At 40.4% G+C, this 26,107-nt stretch overlaps 1 protein-coding gene across 3 annotated transcripts in view; it reads left to right on the forward strand.

The window, feature by feature from the left end:
• PTDSS2 (phosphatidylserine synthase 2) overlaps nucleotides 1–26,107 on the forward strand; it is a 46,692-nt gene that overhangs the window by 13,333 nt on the left and 7,252 nt on the right. For all 3 annotated transcript variants that reach the window (XM_068944566.1, XM_009683614.2, XM_068944567.1), the window contains exons 3-10: nucleotides 4,316–4,398; nucleotides 12,480–12,547; nucleotides 15,489–15,623; nucleotides 16,722–16,772; nucleotides 19,376–19,489; nucleotides 21,011–21,129; nucleotides 21,861–21,975; nucleotides 24,256–24,401. In XM_068944566.1, coding sequence (XP_068800667.1) covers nucleotides 4,316–4,398; nucleotides 12,480–12,547; nucleotides 15,489–15,623; nucleotides 16,722–16,772; nucleotides 19,376–19,489; nucleotides 21,011–21,129; nucleotides 21,861–21,975; nucleotides 24,256–24,401 — 831 coding nt within the window. The remainder of the gene's footprint in view (nucleotides 1–4,315; nucleotides 4,399–12,479; nucleotides 12,548–15,488; nucleotides 15,624–16,721; nucleotides 16,773–19,375; nucleotides 19,490–21,010; nucleotides 21,130–21,860; nucleotides 21,976–24,255; nucleotides 24,402–26,107) is intronic.

Here is a 26,107-nt window from a genome sequence, read left to right on the forward strand (position 1 = left end):
GCGATCTAAAATTTTGGCCTGTTTAAGGTTCTTGCTCTATGCAAATATTTTATGGGAACACTTGCCTGCTTAATGAACCCCGGTAGTTTTATTACAGCTTGTCCAATCAGCTGTGTCTCTCGCTGTCATGCTTTCTTATTTCCAACTACTGCACAATGACAGTGGAGCAGTGTTTCAGTCCTTAGGTGCAGAGTCTAAATAAACAATTGCAAACAATTAAACCTCTGTTTTCAAGCTCTTACTGAGAGATGCCAGAATGCTTGTAAACTGGTGCTTAGGGAAAAATATTATAATAGTAGCAGAACATACAAATTGCTGTGCTATCTGGTGTTACTGTGTTGCCTGGGCTGGCTAAAGCAATAGGAAGCAATCTTCTCTCATTTCCTCTAAATATGCTTCATCCAGTCACCTGTAGGAGCAGCCCAGCTGAGGACGGGTGGCTGCATTAATGCAGTAAGTCCTCAGGAGAAATGATGCATGAAGCAGAATTGTGCTCTGAATCAAGTTTTATGAGATCCTGGGGTGTGGCATCTCTAGCTAAGATTTACACTTGCAACTGTTTATATTCTGACCTTTGAGTGCCATTTTCCTTGCTGGAATATGTTAGGGCTGCTAAAAGAGAGTGTTAAAGTTTACAAAAATGTTTCAAAAAGTTTTTTAAGTAAATCTATTCAAAGTTCGTTAGGATCATACACAAAGATGTTGATGCGATCATGCGATGTATGTGATCAGATTGTCTCTAGTCTAAAGACAATCGAAAATTTACTTTGTGATGTTGCACTGTAGTAACCTGTCTGATCGATGAGACTTTTTACTCCCACAGTTACTCAGTATTTAAAGAAGCCTTGAAATCGTTCATCCCATCTGACGATTGTCAACTTCTCTCCTTCGGTTAGGCAATTGGGAGATGATATCCTCAGAGCCGGAGCACTGTCCTGTCTGGTAACTGCCTTTACATTCCATGGCTGTGGAAAAAAAACCACATCTCCCAAACATTATATTGAGCGGGGGCTTTTGGGGGGAAAAAAAAAATAGATGCATTCGAGTTTAAAAAGTCGTGTATGTATCAGGGTTGTACACTGAATTTCAAGCTATGGAACAGTCTCTACACTAGTTTTCCGAAATAATCGATCACTGTATTTCACCATGGTAATGAACACAGGTATATGTGTATTTTCAAGGTGATGATCTTTAATTTCCTGACATCTGAACCTCCAGAAAGACAAGGTAGCAAGGATGGATGCTAGACCTCCATCTGCCAGTCTACCAGTTCTTCAGCTCTTGATTCACTGATGGGATTGTGCCAGTCATGCTAATGTAGATACAGCCAGAGAAAGGGTAGGGGACGGGAGCTGTGTAGTTAAAAGCCTAGGACAAAGGATGATATGCAGATGCTCATAGACAAGAGTCATTGTCTTGTGTCTCTGAATCGACTTTTAAAATAACACAAACAATACCTTATTTGTACTAATGAAACAGTTTCCATGCTCTCCATTTCTTCGTTTGGCTAAGCGCTAAAATTATTTTTATAGACGCTTTACTGTTTAGCGTCTTCCTGATGTGCTGCTAAAGAAAATATATTAGCCGTGTCCCTCCAGGCTATCTGCAGGGAGAGTTTGAAACAAACCCTGTACCCCTCTGCAATCCTACAGCAGTCCTCATCTCAAGGCATGGTAAGCCAGCAGGACGAGATGCAGGTTAGCCTTTGAAAGCTTCATAAGGAGGCAGTGTGGTGATGTTAAGGCGAGAAATCTAGTCCCTACAGGAAAAGGGGTTACGGAGCTGGCGTGGATGCCTTGCAACATTGCAGTTTTCTTCAAAACTTCCCATGGTGACCTTAAAACGAAATCGTATAGCTGAAACCACAGCTTATTTTAGTGCAACTGTCCTCAGTGGATTTTAGAGAAAGGAACATAAATCACCAAGAGAACTTACAGTTATATTCAGGCCATCCCTAGCTATGGGAAAGTTACCCTCACAAGGGGTAAGACGCTGACCTTGGACACTTTGGTTTGTGGTTGAGCATAGTGATAGCGAACAGAGAGATATGTATTGTTACATGAGACTGAATGTAGCCTATTCAGTTCAAATGTAGTTTTACAGTCCTGTTATTTCCAAATACAGAGCAGTGACTCAAAATGCAGAATGTGCTCATTATTTGAGAACAGCTGAAAACTCTTTTGGTTTCTTCATTTTGGCAAATCATGATGGAACTATCTATTAACAGTTTAATCCAGTAGCTAAGTCTGTTGTGCAGCCAGTGTGTTTCCGAGTGTCATAAAGCAAGCAAAAAATTGGGTTACATCTGTTAAATAGAAGCCATTTTATTTTCACGAAGCACAAACTTCTTATACACAAAAGTTGTCGCAAAATAGTTGTCGTCAATTCTCATGTTTTCTATTTTAAGAGAAGTGTGTGTCATGTTTAAAGCAGAAATAGTCTGGTATTGCTGCTTTGTACTTACGAGCTCCCAAACTGTATCGTGTCTTTTCTTTACTAGTTGGTGACAGTGCTGCCTGTCTAAAGACAGGCTGTTGGTATGTAACAGATGTTCTAATAAAGGCAAATTATTAGGAGTTTTCTCTGGTTCCTGCAAACAGAGCCGTTGTAGTTACAGTCCAGAGCCGCAACGTTAGCTGTAAACATGGCCTATGCTTACCTAGCGGTGTAGTGAAGTATTTATCAGTTATCTGTAATTCTTTAGCCAGCTCTTCAGCAGCTAATATGAGAAAGCATGAAAGTTGTTGGGTGTTCCAATGGAGAAAGTGCAGCCTTTTAGACTGCATTTTGATCCGTTATACCACTTCATCCGTTAAGACTGAAGGAATATGTTTGTGTATAGAGCATGGGCCTCTGTCTTCATGAAAAACAAGTGGTGACCCCTGAAAAGGAAATGCTGTTTTGTACATGTAGATGTTTAAAATCTAATTACCCCAGGACAATTTTAAGTTGATGTTAGCTACTTTGAAATTATCCGCTAGACCTCACCCACCTAGCTCTCATCTCATTCTCTTCAGGTCTGTTGTGTAGTAAATGACGGGGGTTCCTGACAGTAAGGTTTAGGTGTCCAGGCATGACTCCTTGCCTTTCTCATTTTTGTTCTGGTTGCGAAGCAAAAATTTATCTTAAAACATGCTGTATGTAATCGGCAAAGTTCAAATTATAGATCTCGAATGTTGCTTGTTCAGTTTGTTCCCCTTGGAACGACATGCTCTTGGAGCCAATTGTCTACCTGTAAGGGATATATCCCTTTCGTGTTAGCTTAAACTGATGGGTTTAGCCATAAATGGGGGCTGCTCTATGCCTTCCTTGGGTGAGCGGTCAGCTGACCCAACTGAAAACTAATCTCAGCCATATCCGTCCTTGCACCATCTTGTTTTGGGCATAAAATACTGCTTCCAGGAAGGAGGAAGAGGGCAGGATTGTGACAGTCCTCGCTTAGCATTTATGATGCTGTGGAACTACACAGTAACTGAGAATGGGAGAAAACTGCAGAGCTGGCCTGAGAGTATTGGGATGAAGTTGTACGCCTTTGGGATACCTGGGCTTGGGGTCTGATTTTTCTTTAACATCTCAGTTACGGAAGCTCTTTATCATATGTCCTGCTCTTGAAACAGCAGGAGCGTTTGGTCATGTAAGCTTCTCCTTGTCTTTACTTTAAAAAAAAATATATATATATATATTTTTTTTTTTGAAGCAGTGACAAGGAGGGAATTGGCTTTTCAACAGTTTGTCATTAAATTTCATTTAAGTTTTACTGGAGCAAGGCAAAGGCACTTCTCTGACCTGGCAGCTTTCTTCCTGCTGAGTTTTAAGAATTTTACTGGCAAACCAAGTATGAAAGCTTCTTAAAGATATAGGAAAGTGTTTGCCTCGTTGCACATCTCTTAAAGCGTGGCTTAATGATCATCTAAGCCTAAGAATCATCCTGTGGATCAGGGGTTGCTCTTTTTGTTTTGTTTTTGCTGGGTGAGTTTTCAGCCAAATCCTGGTCTGGCTCGTTACTAGCAGTGATGACAGTAGAAGGGAGGCAATGGAAGCATGCAGTCAGTGGGGAGGAAGGGAGAGGGGTGGACAGATGAGTTTTGGGGTTTAAGAAAGTTTTGGGATTTGAGAGTGTGCAACCGCACTCAAAGTGTAGGAGTTTATACCAGGTTTCTCTGAAATACAACGTACAAAAGAAATCTATTTGTGGCTGACATGTTTGCGAGTTAAGAAACAAAGACCAGATGTTATTGACATAAAAGAATGTAATTTACGATGTCGTTAGGAAGATGAAGCAATATGAACAGTTTATTTTGTTTTTTACTTTCAGAGGTATTGTTGCCAGTATTTTGGTTTTCTTATGTTTTGGAGTTACACAAGCTAAAGATGGACCGTTTTCAAGACCTCATCCAGGTAATTTTAATCACTTAAGTTTCTCAAGTATTTCTGATAAAATTGAATGGCTTATGTTGAATATAAATATTTTTGTTCCTTGTAAAGGAGGTAAGTCAGAACCTAAATAAGAATGTAAGTTTAAGAGTGTAACGTGTGTCACACAGCCTTCCAGCTTTCACCCACGTTTGAGACACCTTCTTTGTAACTGACAGTATTTTACCTACCTATGCATAAAGGAAAGGAATTTGCGTAGTGGCACTTCTCTTTCTCCTCGCTCTTCTTGGAGCAGCCTCCTAAAACTTAGCCATATTCCAAACAGTGTAACGATCATTCTGTGCTTTTATAAATCTGCTTGGAGCACAGGATTTCTTTGGATCTCCCTGTTTGGGCTTTCAGTTATTAGAGAAGTTTCATGCAAATTGCCAGGTTCTTGAAACCTTAACTTCCCCTTTCTCTGCAACCCCCCCCCACCCCACCCCACTGTTTAATGGGACTGCACTTCTGACCAAGTATCCAGTTGCTAGAACACTAAACTCCCTTTGCTGTAGGCCCACTATCCACAGTAACTGGTAGGTTAGAAGCCCTTTATTATACCTTGAAGATTTATGGTAAGACTGCAAGTCTCGAAGGAGTTTGAAATGACAACATAAACCTTCTTCCGTGTAGTGTTACATCAAGTGAAATATGAAAATATTTTAATGTCCTTATCTTTTGGCTATTTTTAGATATTGTGAATCGTTGAGAAGAATTAAGGGGACTTATATAGGCTTGCATAATATTCTTGAAAGCATTAGACTCTCTTATAGCTAAATAAAACTGAAGTTTTTCCGCATACCAAAAATTTAACCTTTTAGTTTAGGCATCCTTGCATGAGAAACTTCAGACAGGTTAAAAACCGTGATCAAAGCAGAGATTCTTCTAGAGCAAAGCACACAGCACACCTCTGCAAACTTAGATTTTATTCAAAGGTTTGCATTTCTGAGGTCTTGTTAAGTAGTAGCCTTTACTCTTTCATTCCGATTATAGCTAATTCTGGTCTCTCATATAAGGGAAATTACTTCTGTCAAGGACACCAGTGATATTTGTGTGCTTTTCTATTGTAGCTTTCAGTTTTAGAACATCAGTGGTTCTGTCTAGAGTAGAAGTGCTTTTTATTCCCAAAAGCGCATTTAGTAGCCAAGTAGTATAAACTGGGAGGGGAGAGTCCAAAGGTCAGAGACATCTGCAACCAACTGCTAGTGTAGGCTGATCCAATGTCTACCACTTCTGTATGCTATGGTCTTGGAAACACAGCAGTTCCTAGACTGGAGCCGATTATCTTTCAGCAGAATCAAATCATCGATGAACAGGGTGATTAAAGAAGCTTCTCTGTGTTCAATCACTCTTGTACAATGATTTTTACAAGTGATTCAGATTGTAGCTTAGGGAACACACACTGTTAACTTACTCAGGTCATTGTATCCTAGCCCTGTACTCACTATGTTCTGTGAAGCCAGAAGAGTGTGTGTGCTCACAGCTAAAGCTACTTTTATGCCGATGCCTGGTATTCTTTACATGAACGCTCCTTCTCAATGTAGTCAGTATTTTAAGAGTATTCTTATAGACAGACTGAGTATATTAACTTTGTCTCTTGTTGTACTTATTAATGCCATCTTTGCCTCTAGTTTATTAGAGGCAATGATCTTCTGAAGAGCGGTTCTTGGGAGCTATAGCAGTTCTGGCCTAGCAGCTACTCCTACAGTTGCAGCAAGGTAGCTGGGTGCCTGTTTAAAGGAGAACGGTGGTCTTTCTCCAGACCTTTTCTGCGGGAAGGTTCTCGCAGGCGGCGGCAGAGGATGTGGCATTGCAGCCCTGTGAGACTTAGTGTCAGCTCTCCAGTTACCGAGGGCTACGGAGGGGTGTGTTAGGTAGTGCTCATGGGGAAATTGAGTCTCTGACCTTTGTTCCTTGATGCCGTTCCTAGAAAAAGATCTCATCTCAAGAGAATTAACAGCAGTCTGCTGGTGTGCGTTGCTTCCATTTATAGGGCAGAAAGAAGCTTCTGGGTCAGAGTTCGGTCACTACGGTCACATACAGCCCCATCAGATCTGTTTCACGAACTCTTCAAGCTGTATCTTAGAAGCAGTTAGGTTTCACGCGCTGCTTCTGCTGGGTGATTCCAGAGCCCCTCTCCCCTGGTTTGGAGCCCTCTTATTCAGTCTCTCTGTACCTATTTGTGACCAGTTTGGAGGTGTTTTGGGTCTTGGCTTGTTTTTTTGTGTCCATGTTGTTGTTCTATTTAAATATCTCTTTTTACTGGTTGGTGTTTGCCAGTATGTAATACTAGCAAGTATGTACCTCATTAATTTATACGCAGCTCATGTATGCCATTGGTGTTGCTGAAGCAAGCAATTGTGCTCTTTAGCCTCCCCCTCAACGTAAGCTTGCTTTCCCCCTAAAACGTTGGTAGTCCTTCTCTCTGTCTGTCTTATCTTCCTTAAAAATAAAATGGCTTAGCTTTTTTGAAAATGGCTGTCCGGACCTGTATAGGATACTGCAGATGTGTTACTGCTTATATTTTTCATGATGGCATTAATGCTTCCCCATATCTCTCTGTCAGTACCTTGATGGCTATGTCTTCATATTGCATGTGTTTTCTTTTCATGGCTGCGTTACAGTGGCAGCTCAGTGTCTGACAGATAATACCCAAACTTTCTGCTTCAGCTGAAGAACTCCCATCGTATAAGAAAGCTTATGGCTCCTAAGTGTACAGCGATAGTCTTAACTCTTCTTTTCTGCTACTTCAGTTCTTTGAGATCATCTGGTTCTCTTTGCTGTCCCTGTCTTCCTTGCCACTGCTGTTTCTGTGCTTTGTGTCATTAACCTGCTTTTCACTAAGGCCATCAGTGAAACTGATCTTAGATCTATCATGTAAGTGGTATTAATCCAGACTGTTGTTGGTTTATTTGTGTGTTGTTTTTTTTTTTCTCCCCTTCCTTTTGGTATTAACTGCTATGTCTGCTTTAGCCAATAGCTCATCCAGCATTGCCATTTTTAATGACTTTTCACTGCTTTCTCCAGTTTAGTTAATCATGCCAGTCGTGGACCCATACTAATTGTCTTACCCAAATTCAGAAAGTTAGGATTATCATGAAAATAAGTATGTATATTTATTTAGGAAAGACTGACTTTTGACATCCTTTCCCTGCTTTTTATCCCATTTTCCATTTCCTTACTGTAAACCCACAGCTTCAAGGCCTCCCTCTGGTTCACAGAGCGTTGTCTCTTCGTGGCTCAGCAAGATGCAAACAGCATCCAAACCATCCAGCCAAGGATGCTCTTGTTCCCAAGGAACAATTTTTCACAGAGGACAAATCTTAAATTTTGCTTGAGGATCCCTTAATTGCTGGACACGCACTCGAATTTGGAGAAAATAATGCATTTCATACTGAAATTAATCCTGGATAAAGGTCATCGATGTTTTATCTCTTTAGTGTTTGCAAACAAGAGATTCTTGATTCTTATTGCCAATGACCTTTACAGAGCCTTGAACATCCAAATGATCTGGTTATTTTGTGGTGTTGCAAGTTCAGTGATGCGTTATTGCTTTTGTCGAGATAACGTGCCCGCATTGTAATTTTAATGAGATTTTCCCATGGCAGTTATTAATGCCCTAAGAAATAACTTTTAATCTTCCCAACCTTTGTCAACACTTATTTGGACTTAGTACAACTTGCAGCAGTTTGGAGAGTAAACTGTTGAGTTCTTAGGTAAACCATAGACTAGAGGGCTGAAATCGCTAGAGGTGAGCAGACAGGAACTGAATCTCTTTTGTACTTGTTGCAGCATATAATGGGTATAGCATAGACATAATGGGCTATTGATGAAACTGGATGGAGAAGCTGATTACCTTGTAATTCTGCAAAGAAGCAATCCTTTCACTGGAAGTCTATCAAGTGAATAGTTAATGATGTGCCCCTTTCTGATGACTGCTTTAACAATTCAGGAATCTTGGTGCTTATTACTTTTGTTGCATAAATTGTTTTTGACTGTTGGATTGGTGATGCTGATTAGCCTACCAAGTAGGTGAAAAAGCAGGCAAGTTGCCCTATGTGTAGGGATTTGGACAAGCTGAGCTTTTAACTGATACTTTTCTACCTTAACGTAGTCACTTAATATTTCCGGTATTACATTTAGGAACATAAAACTGGCCACTTTGAGCTAGGACTAGTCTGAAGCCTTATCTTCCCTCAGTTACTCAGTTGTCCCCACCTCCTAGTCACATTGCAACTGTCGGGTCACAGGTGGTGCTTTTGAACCTGAGCTGGCCGTGGAAACCCTTGTGCTCTCTAGCAGTAGTTCGAGCAGGCATATGCCAGCCTATGCTAGTCTAGCTGCTCGTTCTCCGTGTGCGTGTTCTCTGCAACTTCTCATCAGCGCTTCCGTGCTCCCACTCACCTAACAGCTTTAAGATAAGTGGTTATTTGGACAAGGAACTTAGTACAGGTCTCAACAGGGTTTTTCTCACTGCTTTTAGCCTTTCACGGTGCATAGGTCAAACTCGAACACCTCTTTTGATAAATAGAGGAAAGTGGCTAGTTCTGCGCTCAGCCAAGCAGCGTTCTCTTGCTAAGTGTTGGTCTTGCGTTCTCACGTCTCCCTACAATGACAGCAATTTAGCCTTTGAGCATAGCAATCACTAAACCCTTAGGTATGCAAATGATTACTTGAGGCCTCCTTAATCAGGTGGACAGCCCTACTTTGAGAGTGGTTCATGATGACGAGTACCTTTAAGGAAAACAAATAACAGAGGTATGCCAAAAATAACTCTATAGCTAAAGCTGAGGCAGGTCCAGGAAGAGAGAGAACACAATGTTTGTACAGCTTTGAAAACATCGTGTTTCTAGTGTTCATGTAGGTTGTACAGCTGTAAAGTAATCTTTAAACCTCTTGGGTGCTTATGCCTGCTGAGGAGAAAGCACACTCAATTATAACCGGGTCTTAATTTTTTTATTAAATATTTTGCTTCAGTAAGTATTGCTCAGTGTATTCGGCAGCTGCAGATCATCTGTTGATAGAACTTTAGGTATATAGGAGAAGAAAGAAGCTCAGATACTGATGTAGATTTTTCTGTTGTTTAAGCTGTACATCAGTTTCAGAATATGACACATTTATGGTTAGAAGTAGTGTGATAGTCATACATGTTTCTAGAGATCAAAAGATTGCAGCATTGTTAAGGCTGTTAATCTGAAGTTGGTGTGGAAAGGGAATAAAGCTAAATTCCTGTGGGAGAAGTGTATTAACGAAAGGCTAATTTTTTTGGCTTGAGCACAGTGTTTACTCTTCAAGGTACGCAGTCGGTATGGGAAGATGTACCAAACAACTTATCAAATGAAAGACTTTATTAAAAGTTTTTTAGTGCCACCACAATATTTCAATCCTTCGGACTCGCTTGCAGAATTCCTAAATGATTTCCAGCAGTACAATATTGCCAGTCTGGCAAGTTTCTCTTCTGAACAATGCTGTGACTGATGAGGGTTGGTAGGTTTTTTTGTTTTCTGAACTGCATTCCAGAAATACAAAAGGGTGCACGCTCTCAATCAATCCTTCCCAGTGAAGTTTGCCAGTGAATTTGAAAGTTAATCCAATCTGAAAGAGGGACAGCAGTCTTAAATAGTTGTTTCTACAACTTCTGTGCAGTAGGCAGCTGGACAGAGGCATTAAGTATTGCCTCACTGAGAAGGCAGACTGAACTCAACTTTTCCTTCCCTGGAGGAAGCCAAATCTATAGGAAAGGAGGCTTTCCTAGGTCTGCTGTTCACAGAGCAGCCTGTTTGAATTGGCAGTCTTCCTTGCTTGGGAGCTGTTCAGGCGTTCATTGGAGGAGTTTGTTTTACTTCAGGTTATCTTTCCTGCGAGCTACGCTAATCTTTGCTTATGAATGCATTGTGACAAAGTTTGGGTAGGTGATGCTTCAGCAACACCCTCAACAATGCTCTGAAAAGAATTGTCAGGCTAGTTAGGGTAACTTGGTAGACACCCTAGTGGAAATCCACCAACAGCAATGGGAAATACAGAGGGCTTTTCTGTGCAGCCTGTAACACGTTTAGAGTGTGGGTGGGTTTGTTTTTTTTTTTTTAATTGACCATCCCCTACTAAGACACTTAATTCTGTTGTGCAATTAAGAGTTGACAATTGTGTTTGTAAACTTGAGGTACAAATCTTAAAGTGCAGAAACTCCAGTAAAAGCTGTTACATGCAGAGTTCTGGACTTCCTGCTATCCAGGTCACAGCTGCTTTTTTTCTGAAAGTGTAAAGTAGGTGATTTTGATGAGATGAATCAGTTTTGCAGGAAAAGGTTACACCTTCTCACATTTGAATCTATTTTAATGATAGTGTCAGAAGCAGGCTGTTAGTTGAGAGATTCTCTCTCTCTTTCTCCATCCTATGTAAGGCTGAATTGGGCAAAGATGGTTGTTTTTTTTTTTTTTTCTTCCTCCAAGAGAGTGAACAAGTCTCTACTAAATGCTGTGACACCATGTCTAGATGACTTCAGGTTCTGAGTTCATAACAAGCATGGTTGCAAGATGGGAGTTAATCTCTAATTCTTGCATAGTTTATGTCATGGTCCTGATTTTTTGGGCATTCACACAGCTAAATTCCCTTGCCGCTAATAGAATTAGGTGCTCAAGTTCAGCCTAAAGTTTCTTGGGTTTTTTTCATGGCCAACAATGTTCCACGGAAGTGGAATAGCTCTGGCTGTCTCTGCTCAGCCTCACGAACGACCATTTTGTTTCCTCTTTGCCCCAAACCAGTTCTAACTCTCAGCTAGCTGTAACTGTGGAGGGAACTCCTGTTTTATAAGCGTAAACAGGAAACACCTCAAAGTCTATTACAGTCGTTCCTAAGCAACTAGCAGTTGCTATTACTGAGATTTAAATGCCCATTTAGAATGAGTCAAGTTTTGCTGAATTAACACGTGTAAATTCTTGGATGTGGTTAGGAAAAAATGTTAGAGTGCTCTGTCTGTACACATACTGGCTCTGCATTAGCCTGCTTCTGCCTCTGTAAGGGTTAATGAAAACCCTGGATGAGAGTTCAGAGCACAGGACTGACTTTGCTGAATGGATGCCAAACCAGTCTCTGGGTGGAACAGGATGAAGGTGGACACGAATGCAGCACACGGACCCACAAAGCTCTTATCCAGGACAGTCAGAAGGACCTATTACCTCAGGACTGGGTCTCTCAGAGGAACTGAGGTGACAGTGATGGAGCTGGAAGTGTACACAAAGAGTTTGTGTACCTTTTAGATTCGGCTGTCGCTCGAATGTGTAAAGAGCTAAAGTCACACATCTTGGGAGGGTGAAAAATGACTGCAGACCCTGAAGCAGCTGCCTTTTTGCATGATGTTTCTCTTAAAATGAAGAGTTTCAGATGATTTCATAGGTCTTGCGTCTAAGTGCCTGCTAAGACGTTTTTCTATTAAATTCCTAGCAAAAGTGAACATATCTTAGGTATTTTTGAAATGTTTTCTGCCCACTGAGGAGAGAACGTTGTCTTTAGGGAAAGAGATAGGCTCACCAAAGTAAAAGTGGCAGTCCCTCCTGCTGGTCTTTGTCCTGTCTGTTTTAGCGATACATAGGCAGGAGTTGGCAGAGCGGGTTAGCCGTGATAGGACGGAGAAAACCAAAGCTGGGAAGATGAGGTGGCACGTGAGAGTGGAGAAAGACGTTAGATTAGTTCAGGAAGGGAACAGTTTTGTTCCAGACTGCCAGAAAACATTGTGAATGGCACACACCCCTCTCTCTGATTCCTCAGTACTTAGTTCTTTGGGTTGAAGCGTTCTCATGGTCCCCTATGTTGTGGGATGGGAGAGTGAGAGGAAGTGCCTGAGCACCGCTTGCAAATGTACACAGTAACCTATTTGATAATTAAGGAGCCTTTCTGGTTGTGCTCCTTCAGGAAGGACGGTGAATGAATGCTTTACTTGAGTACTGTGCTTTATAATTTCTTGTTCAGAGCATCTATTCCTGAAATATTTAGTTACATTACAGTAAATGAATAATTGATGGCTGTTTTGCTTGCAGTCTTGCTAACATCCCATTTGTCTGTTTCTGTAGCTTACTGGAGGTTTTGGCTTTGCGTCAGCGTTGTATATGAGCTCTTCCTCATCTTTATACTCTTTCAGGTAAGTAACATAAACTGACTTTTGAGTAACTAGAGGTCTCATGTGGATATAAAATCCTCTGTTCCTTAGAATTCTCACTGATTTCAGGAGATGCTCTTATTCCTTTGTTTTTTTCATATGAAATCATTGTGCTATTTAATGAGACTGGTGGGTTGAAGAAAATGTTACTAAAATATTTCACCTTGCTGTCTCTCCTAATCTCCAGTTAATCTCAATGCAGATTACGTACCAGTGAAGCTTTCTTAAATGAAGTGATAGGGAGTCAGTGCTCTTGGTTAGATCAAATGACCAGGAGTCGGTGCTTTTGGTATTTAGTCTCTGTTCCATTGGACTTTGACTCGCTAAAATTGTGCGTCAGCTGATAGTTGCTTTGAATGTTTTTCTCTGCAACAAATAGAAACCACACACACCACTTTCTGTAGTGGCAGCAAATTGAGGATGGTATTTTTCTAGAATGATATACTGTCAGTACTTTCACATAAAGCGCATTTATTTTTTACTGTATTCTTCTCCTTTTATAAACTGAGAACTTTCCACTGGCTCTTACAAATAAATGACTTCTCAGAAACCCAGCAATTGAGGTCATATATTTTGAGATAAACAAGAACAGTAAACCTGATACTATTAACATAGCCATTGTGTATCATATATGTGCCGTTAAACCACTGCAAGTAAAGTTTGGGTGCCAAGAAAGGACTCTAGATTTTGAAGGTGACTCATCTTCTCAGTTATGCTATGCAATTGTTGTAGTCTTCTCCTCAGGCATCAAAATGACTTGAAACCAAAAGCAAACACAGAGATATTGAACAATGAGAATGGAATGTCTTGTTCTGTCAGATATTTTATTACTTTTCAGAATTAGGTTCCAGTCAGAGTCCCCAGTTGTTCCTTTTCAGATAAGTATGACCACCTCTCTGAAATCTTAGTAGCATTTGGTGCTTTGTATTTTAAAAGGCTTGCGTGAGTAATATTGCTTCCTCATCAAGTAGGAAAAAAGTCACTTTAGATTTTTTTTTTTTTTTTTTTTTTTGCCTCTAGAAGCCAAGTGAGCTTGCAGAAGCTGAAGCTAGAATTCAGAAGTGTCAGGATCCATCTTCTATCTTCCTTTTGCACTATATTTGCTTTGCAAACAAGCTTTCAATATTAATCAAACAGTTTCCAGCTAATCAAAGTTTTTCTGCAGTTCCAGCCTGATTTCAAATAACACTTCTTGTTCAGCTTGACTTTTTTCCTCAAGCATCCCCGAAAGTCAGTGCCAAGTCCTTTTAAGGAAACAAAACTGTCAATATTTTTATTTTGCCTGGCATGTTGCTTCAGTGGGCAGCTAGAATGTGTCCACAGTAGATCCGTAAAGATGATGATGCGTTTCTGTCCTGTTAACGTATCTTGAGGGTTCAATGCAAACCCTAGCACAGGTCCTAATGTGTCATTAGGGTTTCTTTCAGGCTGCCTGCCCTGCTTGGAGAGAGTGGAGTTCTGACCCTTTCACGGGCATGAACAGGTCTGTCTTGCCTCTGTTGTTGTTGTTCCTCGCCACTGAGGAATACTTGCTCAGTTCCAAACTTATTCTTACGTTCTTGCTGTTTCATGTCACCCTCTTTTTTTCCAGGCATCATTGTAAATGATACTCCTGAGGAGCTGCAGTCAAAATGAATAATATATTTCATTTTGATTTCGTAGTACTGTTGTAGTTCTGAATTCTCATTGAAAAGCCTGGGATTGCTTTGCTTTCCTCTGGCAGTATGTTGAGGTATCAGCCGTTTAGTTGTTAAGGACGCTTACTAGCTGTTGCCCGATTATTTACTGAAAATGCATATTATTTAGCACAGGTTCAGATAAGGTTAAAATTATGCTGAATCTCTAAGTGACTAAACTTACTTAAAACCAAATGCAGCCTCACTCATATAGTTGCGTTTTGTCTTAGTTAATGCAACTTTAGTAGTTTTAGTCAATAATTTGATTATTTTTGCCATTGACTAATTTTGACCTTACTCTGCTTTTCTATCCTATTGTCTGCTTCCTTTCTGTCATAGATTTTGCATTGCTTCTGTTATTAAAACATTGACCATGACACTGTGTGATTTCATTAGGAAATATTTATTCAGCAAGTGTACGTGCGTGTTCCCGGTAAATTAGTTCAAGTTTTGGTCACCTTTTATTGATACATTGGTAATTGGTAAATACAATTGATACATTGGTAATTTCATCCTTGCTGTTTGCTTCCAGTTTATCACCTATATGGCTACTGGGACGTTAGTTTGAATTGACTGCTTATTCAGAAAACTGCACTCTTTTTTTTTTCTGCCATGAAATGTCGTGCAATTCTGAACTTTGGGTAGCTGAAGTGAGCCTAGCATACACGCACGACTAATCCTGCTAGCAGTAGTGTAATCCGTATGCTCAATCTGCTGATGTTTGCATGAACTGCATCTAGTGTCCAGCTGCATGTTTAAAGTGCTGCTGCATCTTTCCCATTCTAGGAAACCAGACGGTCACTGATGTAGGAGATGCATCCATTAAGAATGAGCCTCTCTGAGTTATTGACTGCTGTTTCCTTACCCTCACCAAGCTCAAGGAGGGGAGGAGAAGGGCAAAAGGGCCAGTGAGAAGGATGAATTGTATGCCAGTTCCAGAGTGCTGAGGTTTCTGGGAGGGAGGGAGGGCAGAGGAGTGACTTAGGAAACTATCTCTGATTTTTTTTCGTCTTTAAGAAAACCTAAGCTCATTCTATAGCCATTTGTTCCTGAATATTTGGCGTTAGAGGCCCAGAAACTCAGGTCTCTATGCTATGCTTTGACGTCTGGATATATTTCAAGAACTGTTTTGCAGCATAGATGCAAAAAAAAATCCATTTGAAGATAGACTTTTGATATAACTTTGTATTTTTCTGTCTATTAATAGTTGCTAAGAGGAAAACGTGGGTTTTGTGTTCCTTCTGCAGACTGTACAAGATGGCAGACAGTTTATGAAGTACATTGATCCGAATTTAGGGGTTCCCTTGCCAGAAAGAGACTATGGTGGCAACTGCCTTATCTATGATCCTGGCAATGAAACTGATCCGTTTCACAATATCTGGGTAAGGACCAAAATACAGTTGCTTGCTAAAGATTCTGAATGTTATTTTTGGTAAAAGGTTGCTTAATTGAACTCTTTACAGTGCAGTCATGAGTCTGAGTGGTAAATTCAGACAACTGGTTATGACTATGCTTGCTGCTTCAGTATCAGGCTCTTTAGCTTCCTTAGTTCTCTTCTGTTTACCTTTTCTGTTGATCAGATGGAGATGTATCTCTTTCTATCCTAATTACATTGTCCAGAGGAGGGGGTAAATTGTTTAACTATCCTTGTTTCTCATATTATGGATGTAAACCATTTCCCCTAAGAGTTTGGATTTATTTACGAGCTTAGGGAATTTTCCGCTTGTGGTTGTGTAGAGGCACAAAGTCCGAATGGTGGTTGCACGTTGCCAAGCAACCCATAAATTGTACTTTCTTGAACTCTGGCTTGGAATATCACAAACTGTCAGAGTGTTGTTTTTAGCTGGCGAACAGAAGGCTTGAAATTGAAGGGCAAAGGAATTAGGATTACTTTCTTAAACTCCATAATTCCGTGGAGTTGTTAGTGCTTGTGTACTGAGGAGCGCTGAATCCTTTGGGACTGCCATCCAAGCCTGTAGTACCTCGGGAATAACTGAGAGCAATAATAGCTGTCCTCTTCTAGTGTTGAACCAACACTAGGAAGAGGAAAGGCACTCGTTGCTTATGCGTATTTGTTGGCAGAACGGATGAGGTTTAAGACGTTCTGCTAGATACGAGATGGTGGTATGATGGTGAAATACATGTTCTAGCCCTCTTATGTCTGGCTTGAACGTGTTCTGCTTCTGTCCCCTTGTTACCCTTAGAAGGCAACGTGACGTTAGAATTAAAAGGTAGTCTCTGCTTTATCAATACAATCCTAATTCCAATTTCTACCCCTTAAACTTTCTGACTTTACTTTAAAGATAGCTTGTGTGTTTACTGCATTTGAGAACAAAGAAACTGCTTAAATGCATCTGGTATTTTATTGCAAAATAACTTAAGCTTATTGCTTCATTTTTCCTGGAAAGCTCTAAGCCCCAGGAGTGGGTAATTGCTTATAGGGCACAGTGACCTACTTTCTTTCTCCTCTCGGTTTATAGGACAAACTGGATGGATTTGTTCCTGCTCACTTTTTTGGCTGGTACCTAAAAGTAAGGATTGGTCTTCTGTTACATTTGTGTTACTGTACTATTCTGCTTTTAAAGCCTGACTGCTGCTGTTTCAGTGATGCCAGTGTTCATGATCAATTACATTAGGCGTTCAGCTGTGAAGTAGACTAAGTGTTTGTATTACCTGAAAGGCTTTTTTTTTTTTCCTCTTTTTCCTGACGGTGCTAGGTCATCTCATTTCTTTCCTTAGTAACATTACATTGAGAGGCTCCCTCCTCCGCTGCAGTTCATTCTGAGGTCAGATCAATAAAAGTAAAAACTTACTTTAGTCGCAGCACAAATCCTCGAGTGACTTCTGAATATCAAGTGTGAGGAAGATAGTATTCAGTGTAGGCAGTGAAAGTTACTGTTAACAAATCACAGATGCACGACGATAGACTAGTATTATTCCAAGGCAGACTTCTCATCCTTTCCCAATGGCTTCCAGATCGGGACTCTAAATTATGGAAAGGGTAAAGTTTCAGTTCTTGTTACTTCCACAGTTGGTTGACGTTTACTAAAAAAGGAACTCCAGCTGTGCTTGTGTCTGGCAGGACACAGTCGGTACTTTTGCTGGTGAATACTTTGGTCTAAATATTGGCTGTTTTTTCTTTTTTTTTTTTTTTTTAGCTAGGCAAACTTACTGGCTAACTTTACTTGACCCTGCAGATCTTGTTTGTTCCTTACCTACAAGATCACAAGAAATAATAAACTGAAAAAAGCACAGGCTGCTTTAAAAATAAGCTATGGCTGTTGCTTTGTATCTTTCTTCTTCAAAAGCATAGATTCATTGCTATATATATGTGTGTGTGTGTATATATTTGTAAGATGAGTATACTAGGCATGGGATGACTTCAGGCCAACTTGTGTATGGCTTGCTCTATTAGTATATCTTACTGTAAATTTGGAGAAAATTCTCTTGGATGAAGAAGATCCAAGTATGTTAGAAACCTAGGTATCGAAATAGGATTGCGGTTACATTCTCTATTTATTTTTAAAAATAATGTCGTACAGAGAACAAGTGTCTAAATTGTGAGAGCTTGGTAAAAAGACATAAGGGGAATAGTAACACATTCCTGAAGACCTAGAGTGAAGTAGAATTCAATAATCCAGTCTCTTCAAACAAGCTCTTATCTGTCTTGGCCTGGAGAAAGCCTAGGTTTTTTTATTGAAGTGACTTATGAGAATATTTTTCACAGAAACGCTTGAGATGATCTATCATCTTGTCGACATGCAGTCTGATTCGAAGAGCCCAGCACGCTCCGCAAGGCGTTGATTTCTGTGCTGCTAAGCTAGAAAGAAACTGTCTGCTAAATTTTTCATTTGTCAATTAACATATTTTTCTATAAAAGGCCAGAAATTGGGCATTTTGTCCTTGTAAACAGAGATGAGCATATTTCTTATTTGTTTCTAGTTTGAGTAACGAGCTCTTACACTGTGCCTCAAAGCATCACAACTGCAACATTGAAAATGAATGTGCTTCACTCATTGGAAATAATTGTGGGCCTCTTCCTTTGCTTTGGCATCATTTAGATCACACGTTGTCAGAATAACTATTTTCAAAACCCGTGTGATAAAGCACATCTTGTATTATCTTCTGACTGAGGAGGTCAACGCAAAATTACATCTTCCTTAATCAGTAATAGCACATTTGGGGTTACCACCTTCCCTGTTGGCACCCGGCTGAGGATTTGCATACACTGCTGAGTTCCCATACAGCAGTACAGCTGTACCCGCTGACTGTGCTCTTATCCACTTGCATATGAAGTAGAGTGTTACTATAAATCTCTTCTCATGTTTTGACAGTAGGCTAAGATGGTATGTAAGATTTAGGATTGCAGCTCAGCCGAGTCCTTAATCGGAATGTGGAAAGAGATATTCTTCTTTCTTATTCACCTAAACAAGGTGCCAGCTAGTATAAAGTAGACCCAGGTATTCTGGTGCAGTCAGGGATGAAGATTGCCACAGGTACCTTCTTTAAAGGTTGCATTAGGCAGGCTCTGGGAAGCCTTTTTTGAGCTGCACCAGAAAAATGCTGCCTGTGGGTGCTCAAGCACCCAGTAATTCCATTCACTTGGCCTATTTCCTCCTTACTGGATCCCATATGCCTGCCTTTACTCTTCAGGTAATGATATCCATGGCATCATCTATGCTCTTTAGTATCTGTCTTACCTATTGTGCTGCGTATGTGCTAAGTTTAGAGACCTGGGACCATTTGCCTTTTCTGGACTGTTTCATTACAAAAACAAAATTGTCTCGAGTTTCCTGATCACTTTGGATACTGGAGACAAGACGTTCAGCTGTAGAAGTAACTGGTAACTCGTCAAGCCGTGTATGCCCATTGCGTTCAGAGTCCTGAAGCATTAAGCTCCTATTCCTCATGCAGTCGGTTTTCAAACTAGCAAATAGCATAGTAATTTGTCCCTACCATGCTGAGAAGCTGTAAATCTGGCCTGTGTCTTTATAGTATTGGTAGAGGTTTTCCTTTATTTTTCTAAAGGGACAGTAATACTCAGTCAAGTGTGCAACCATTCATTTTTGTAATGGTTTTAAATATGTTATGTAACTGTTGCAGATACTCGAAAGACTTTTTTCCCTTTATGTAGACATTAATGATTCGAGACTGGTGGATGTGTATGATCATCAGCGTAATGTTTGAATTTCTGGAATACAGTCTGGAACACCAGCTTCCAAACTTCAGTGAATGTTGGTGGGATCACGTATGTATTGCATAAGGCATTTATGTAAACTGAAGTACATGTTTTAGGGGGAACGGGAGCAGGAAATGGTGAAAACTAAATTATAGGATGTGCACGTGGCCAAAAATATATGTATGACCACAGCAGCTCAGGCATATTGGTGCCTCTCCACGTTGAGCTTGTACTACGTTTGTCGTTGCGTGTGTATAATCTTGTGGTTTGTCAAACTTCTCTGTGGACTGGTAACTTTATTGCACACAGTTAAATATTTGTTTTGATTCTTTCCACACCAGAAGGAGAAGCTGAAGTGTTCAGCTTTACCCTGAACACTTGCCTATAATTGATGGTGATACAAACCATAAAATTTGAAGTTAAGAGAAATGGAAAATTTTGTGTATAAAGTTTCAGAAGGTTTTTTTCTTCCCTGTAAAGAAAACAGGCTCTGTGCAATTTATGTTCAGCTTTTCCTTATATGTAAACCTACCTTCACTCTTTTCTGAAAATAGTAAATATTATTACTTTTAGAAGTTTTAGTGTGGTTTGTAAAAGCTGTTTGGAATGATAAACATTTGTGTAAGGAAAAGCTTGCATGGTCATTGCACTTGATACTCTGTAACCATTTGTATTTTAAAATACTGCTTGTATGTTTCTTGAGGCCGGAGGGATTACAGTGATCTAGGTGGGGAAAAGCAAGCTCTGTGGCTTACAATGACATGTTTTTTCCTATGTAATGTAAATTGGTTATTGGAGCGGTCAAAATTATCTGCATTCAGGGCACACAGCTCTGGTTCTGATGCTATTTCAGCTTTTTTTATTATTATTGTTCGTACAGTACAAGTTTTTTACCAAGCTTGTAATTCTTTGCCACGTGGTTGTATTTATAAAGGTAAGTGCATTTTTATCAAGAAAGGAGCAGAAGCAGGATTTGCTCCAGGAGCAAGTCTATTTTGCCTTCCAAAAAAAAAAAAAAATCTCGTAATGAAATTAACACTCTGTGCTCTAGTTCTGTGAATGAGGTAGACAGCCAATTCTTTTCAGCTCACGAGCTCCATCTCCAGAATTAATGCTCAGCAGTGAGACAGAGTATGAGGTGAAATCACTTGTTTAATTTCACATCCTGAGCCTGGAGATAAATAGTTTAAGAGGCAGCCTGAAATTGAAAGAGCATATTAAGTTACTGAGCATGGTAAAATCCAGTCCATGGGAATATGTTAGGATTTATTGCTGTGCTTTTAAGGTTGACTCATCTAACTGAGTGGAGGTGAACTGATAGTAAGTAGTGAAGGTCTGTTCTGTAGCAGAATGAATATAGCAAAGGAGGATTTACAGCCATCATCTGTAGAACAGTTTTGCTTCATTTGAGTAGGCTTGGACAGTTGATTTTTTTCCAAACTGTTTATACAACAGTCTTCTGAGAATGCTCGCTTCTTGTCCCTGAGACTGTATTTGCAAATATGTGCACCTATAATAACTTCCCTTATAAAGTTTAGTTTTTGTTATCCAGCATCAGTTTTTCTTTTTTTTTTTCCTGTTCCTTTTCAGTGGATAATGGATGTGATCTTATGTAACGGATTAGGAATTTACTGTGGGATGAAGACTCTGTCTTGGCTCTCTTTGAAAACATACAAATGGCAAGGACTTTGGAACATTCCTACATACAAGTAAGCTGATGTAGGAATAACTCCACCGGCAGTAGCATAGCCCAGAGTTTGGGGCCTTGCTAAAGATTGTAGCTGTTGAGAGGTTATTCTGTTATGGTTGATGTGAATTATGGAATTCACCTGTGTTTAGATGACTGAAATATCCAATAACTTATTACTGCCTGGAAGCTTGTTTGTATGAATTTTATTTAATTTAGAAATGAAATTGTTGAAAAAATACCCTTCTATTATCAGCATTATCTGATGTCTAGGAATGAGGGCATCTTGTGGATATGAGATTATTGTTAATGCAGGTGCATGAACACAAGACTCCTTCATTCACAGCAAGGATGTTTTCAGTCCTTTTTGCAAGTAATCAGTCCACCAGTAATCAGAACTTCAATGTAATTGGGAGAATGAAACACAAATTTGAATAAATCCTTTATAGTCTTCTACCAGTAATGAAATGGCCTTTTTTGCAGCTTGTCCTCGCTTAGCAAAGCGGAATTGAGGAACTGCTTACTACAACGAGTCTAATATCTAAAGTTTAAAATGATGGTTCAAATATAGCTGGCTGCCTAAGAGTGCTCACTCAAAATGGCTCTCGTTAAGTAGTGTTTTTGGGGTTTTTTGTATGGAATAAATGGAGGCATTTTGCCAAATAGATTGGTGCCTGAAATGAAATGTTAGTAGATGTCTCTTATAGCTGCTGTTTCTTAAAGTTGTAAGAACGTGTTCTGGTTCTCTTCCAGAGGTAAAATGAAGAGGATTGTCTTCCAGTTCACTCCGTATAGCTGGGTCAAATTTGAGTGGAAGCCAGCATCCAGCTTACGCAGATGGCTAGCAGTTTGTGGCATAATCTTTGTAGTAAGGAAACTTCTCCCTCTTTATTGATTGGTTGGTTTAACATTTTGTAACGCTTGAGTAAATATGCAAATGGTAACTTAGGCAAAAACTGTGGCCTGGTGATGTTTTTTCACTTGGGGCTGGAAGAGGTCACTTCCATGTCCTACTGAAAAGGTGTCTATTTTCTTGTCTCTGGTACAGTTTACAGATTCATTGCCTAAATATTTGTTCTTGCTTGTTGAACAATTGGAAGATTGACAATGCAAGCACTTCCAGATATGATCTACTCATAATTCAGAAAGTAACTGTTGCTACAAAAAATGTTGGCCTTGGGTTTGAAAGGGATTGGTTTCTTTCCAGCCCTAAGCAGATAAATATCACGTTACAGTTGGAGAGGATTCTAACCAAAGCCTCAGGCTGCCGCGTGTTAGCTCTAGACAGCATGGTTCCTAGAGGACACAGTTTTACCTTGAGTAATATTTTAATACAGACTTAAATTGCTCCGTTATCCTAGATGGGCTTTTGGGGCTTTTGGTTTTGTATGTTACACTGGACATGTAGTGTGTGACTGGAGTACTAACAGCATCCAGCTTGACCGGTTCAGGTAAGCTAGCTGCCCCCGTTTAAACAAAAGAAAAGGTGAGTTTCTCCAGTAATCACAACAAATTGACAGTCTACCTGGTTAATTTAGCCAGCTAAGTGGCTAAATCTGTGTTAAGGGAACGCATCATCTTAAATGCATAACTTGCATTTCAGTCTGTTGCAAGTATCATATGTGACACTGATATGGAGGATGAACTTGGTGTTTAAGCTCTTTTTCTTAGCTACTTGCCTGCCTGGCATTTGACAGTTAGGGGACTTTGGCCTTCATAGTATCTGTTGGATGTCACTTGGCTCTGTTTTGAGCAACCTGAACTTATTTTAATTGGGCAACTTTGAAATTTGACTAAAAAGCATTTTGATGCGTTCATTGTTTACAAAGAAAACGGGCATTAGCCAGTTTCAGTGTTATTGGTATGGTACAGGGTATAACAGATCTGTGCATTTTGTAGCCGTTGCTAGAACAGTACACTTAATCAACTTGAAATATGTGGAATATGAAATCTGGTGGTGGTTTGTTTTGGGGTCTGTCCAGTGAAGCAGCTCCCTATTACAGTTTGCTGAGTAGGACACATTAGTCAGCTTGGCAAACCATCACCTCTTCTCTCTCATAATAACATGGCTTTTTACGCTGATATCAAATAGCAGACCTGAATGTGCTTGAAGAACGATGTCTGTAACTAACTAAGCGACTTGTGCAGCGCCAGCGACCAGTGCCAGGCAGCTTGCAAATGCAGTCAATTAAGTATGAGTTCAAATCACCTGATATCCGTTACGTAGAACTTTTGCCAAGTTCACGTAGCAGAAGAGACTTGCTGAGGTTTCCATAGTTTATGGGAGGAGTAAAGTAAATGTACCAGTATAAAAAAAAAAACATGTTTATCTGAATGGTTACTTTGCATACTTTAAATTCAGCTTATTGCTCCCTGAAGGACACTAGTTTTTAGCTGCTGGAGCAGATCCCGAAACGTAAAGGTTCCACTGAATTTATATTCGTGTTGGGAAATTATAGTCTGTCTTTTAGGAAAACTCAGCTTGTAGCTGACTTCCAGTTTATAAGCATCACTCTTCTGAATTAACCAGATTAAACGTTCTGATGCCTTTCGTTACCATTCCTTGTGAAGCAAGAAATTTGTGTCTACCTGCTCACTTAATCACATTGCCAGGACTGCTCCCTCTGAGAACATTTTGCTGTAAATACATAGTCAATGCTCCGAAGCTGGCCTTTGCGGTGATGTCATGTCTGCATAACTGTGTAAAAAGGGGGGAGGGGGGAAGGTTGCATTGCTTATGCCTCTTGTTATTTTGGGTTCCATCAATCAGATTTTAAATGACAGTGAAAGGACAAGTTGTTATTCTAAGGGTTGGTTATCAGTAGTTCTGGAGCTACTTCAAACTCCCCATAAACTTGCTGGAAACTAGAGGTAGTGCTAGGTCATATGCGTCATGTGCTATGCACAAGCATTTACTTTTTTTTCACTTGTGTTTATTGCTTTCAGACATCTTCCAAAACATGCAAAAATAAAAAAAAATTATTCTTTCTCATTATTGCTGATGGTGGGCTCACTGCTACTGAGTAGGATGTTGTGGAGAAAATGAAATGGTGGTGGTGGGGGGGGGGGGTTATGCAGAGAGAGAGGGAGATTCCAGGCTTCATTCAGTGAAGTCCTCTGAGTTTAATTAAAATGTCCTTTTTCTCAGTTTTTATTGGCAGAGCTGAACACATTTTACTTGAAGTTTGTCCTTTGGATGCCACCAGAACACTACTTGGTCCTGTTGCGACTTGTCTTTTTTGTCAATGTGGGAGGTGTGGCTATGAGGGAGATCTACGACTTCATGGATGACCCGTAAGCCAGTCCTCTTGTGTATATACCATATCAAGCTTCACTTGCTTTATTTTGAATTTGCTCCAGTTTGCTCTAGCTTGTTGGCATCCATCTCAGAGCAATAGTTCAGCTTGTTGGGGACAAAAAAGACCTAACCCCAGAGCACCTGCTTTGTTTTCTTTTGTTTTGGAGGTAAAATTCTGACTACATCTGGTTAGAGAACAGGTGTTGTTGAGGGCATTCTAGGTGCACTGTTTTTAACCTCAGTTTGTCGTAAGTAAAATGATCACTCTGAGAATGTAATGTGTAAATTAGCTGGAGTGCTATTGGCTTGTGGGCAGAGGAGTACTGAACTCCACTTTCAGAATGATAGCCAGGAGCTACTGTCCTTAGATGTACCTTCTAAGGACAACAGGGCCCGAGCTAAATATCTTATCTTAAAGGCGCTTCTTCTTGAGCGGTCTTCCAACTGGTCTCAGGTCCTCTGGAGCTCCCGTGGCACCCTCTTGCAGCTCAGAGGACCCTTTAGCAAAGCGCATTGAAGGCAAAGTGCACCCACACGCAACAGTGCATGTACTTTCAGACTGTTCCGACTTAAGCGTCATATTTGTCCTTGCTGCTTTTGTTTCTGCAGACCATGTAAGACCTGAGAATGCTTTGTTCTCAAAATCACGTTTTCTTTTAAGTTTTAGTAGTAACGTCACAAATTGCCTGAACCCGCATCTTAAGTCTAAGGCAACGTCTGGCTTCAAGGGTTGTTCATTGTCTGTCGCTGACCAACGCAAAAAGTGTCTGTGTTCAGAATTTAGGGTTCCAACATTCTCTGAAGATCAGTTTCCCTTGCAAGGCTTTGACTCCTAGAACTGGGAAGAAGGGTCAACCCACATTGCTTAGTCGGATTTCAGGACATTCAGCAGTGGCAGGCTGCCCCCTGCCTTTGACCTACTGTCGGACCTACTGGTTTGGGACGTGCCTCCAACTCAAAGGTAAGAAGAGGTCTCTACCTCTCACTGGTGAGCTCCTCTCCTTAGCACCACTCCCCATCTTCCGGTCCTTGTGTTTGGGTTGGAAAAACAACTCCTTTGCCCTCTGTTCAACCACGTGGCATAACACTAAGATTTAGGAGAATCATCGCCAGTGCCTCCTTGCTGACTCAGTTTGCCGTTCTTTCAATGAGCTGGAGAAATTCATCCAGCAAGCAGAAAAATCTCATCCTGAGCTGCATGTCTTCGTCATTGCCACCACCACCTAACCTACCCTCCTGTCGTCTTGGTAGGCAAGGTGACCGACTATCCCTCTCCTTTCTGAGGTCTGCTTGATGTGCCACAGACCTGACCTCATCAGGCTCTTCTTAAAAAATGGCAGAACCTAGCATCTGATCTCATCTAATATCTGCTCTGCAAAGGCTTTTGCAGCTGAACTTTGATTCCTTCATGCCTTTCATGTCATCTAAGCAGAGATAATCTGCCCCTGTTTTACCAACTTAACTGAACGCGGTTTCACTTGCACGTCGTTTTGAGCCAAGGAACTCTGATGGATCTTTCCTGTTGTGTTGTAGGGAGAAGTTGCTGTGGAGAAGCCAGCTGTACTGGAGGCTCCCAGCCAACAGCACACAAGAAACCTTTCTGACCTTTTCCTTTTGGAAACTCGCTCAACTTCTTAATGGACGAAGGTTGGAATGTTCCACTGACCTTCTGTGTCAGAATCATGGCACACTGCCTTGTCCA

The sequence above is a fragment of the Struthio camelus genome, chromosome 5, assembly GCF_040807025.1.
Source record: "Struthio camelus isolate bStrCam1 chromosome 5, bStrCam1.hap1, whole genome shotgun sequence".
In the NCBI taxonomy this organism is placed as follows: Eukaryota; Metazoa; Chordata; class Aves; order Struthioniformes; family Struthionidae; genus Struthio; species Struthio camelus.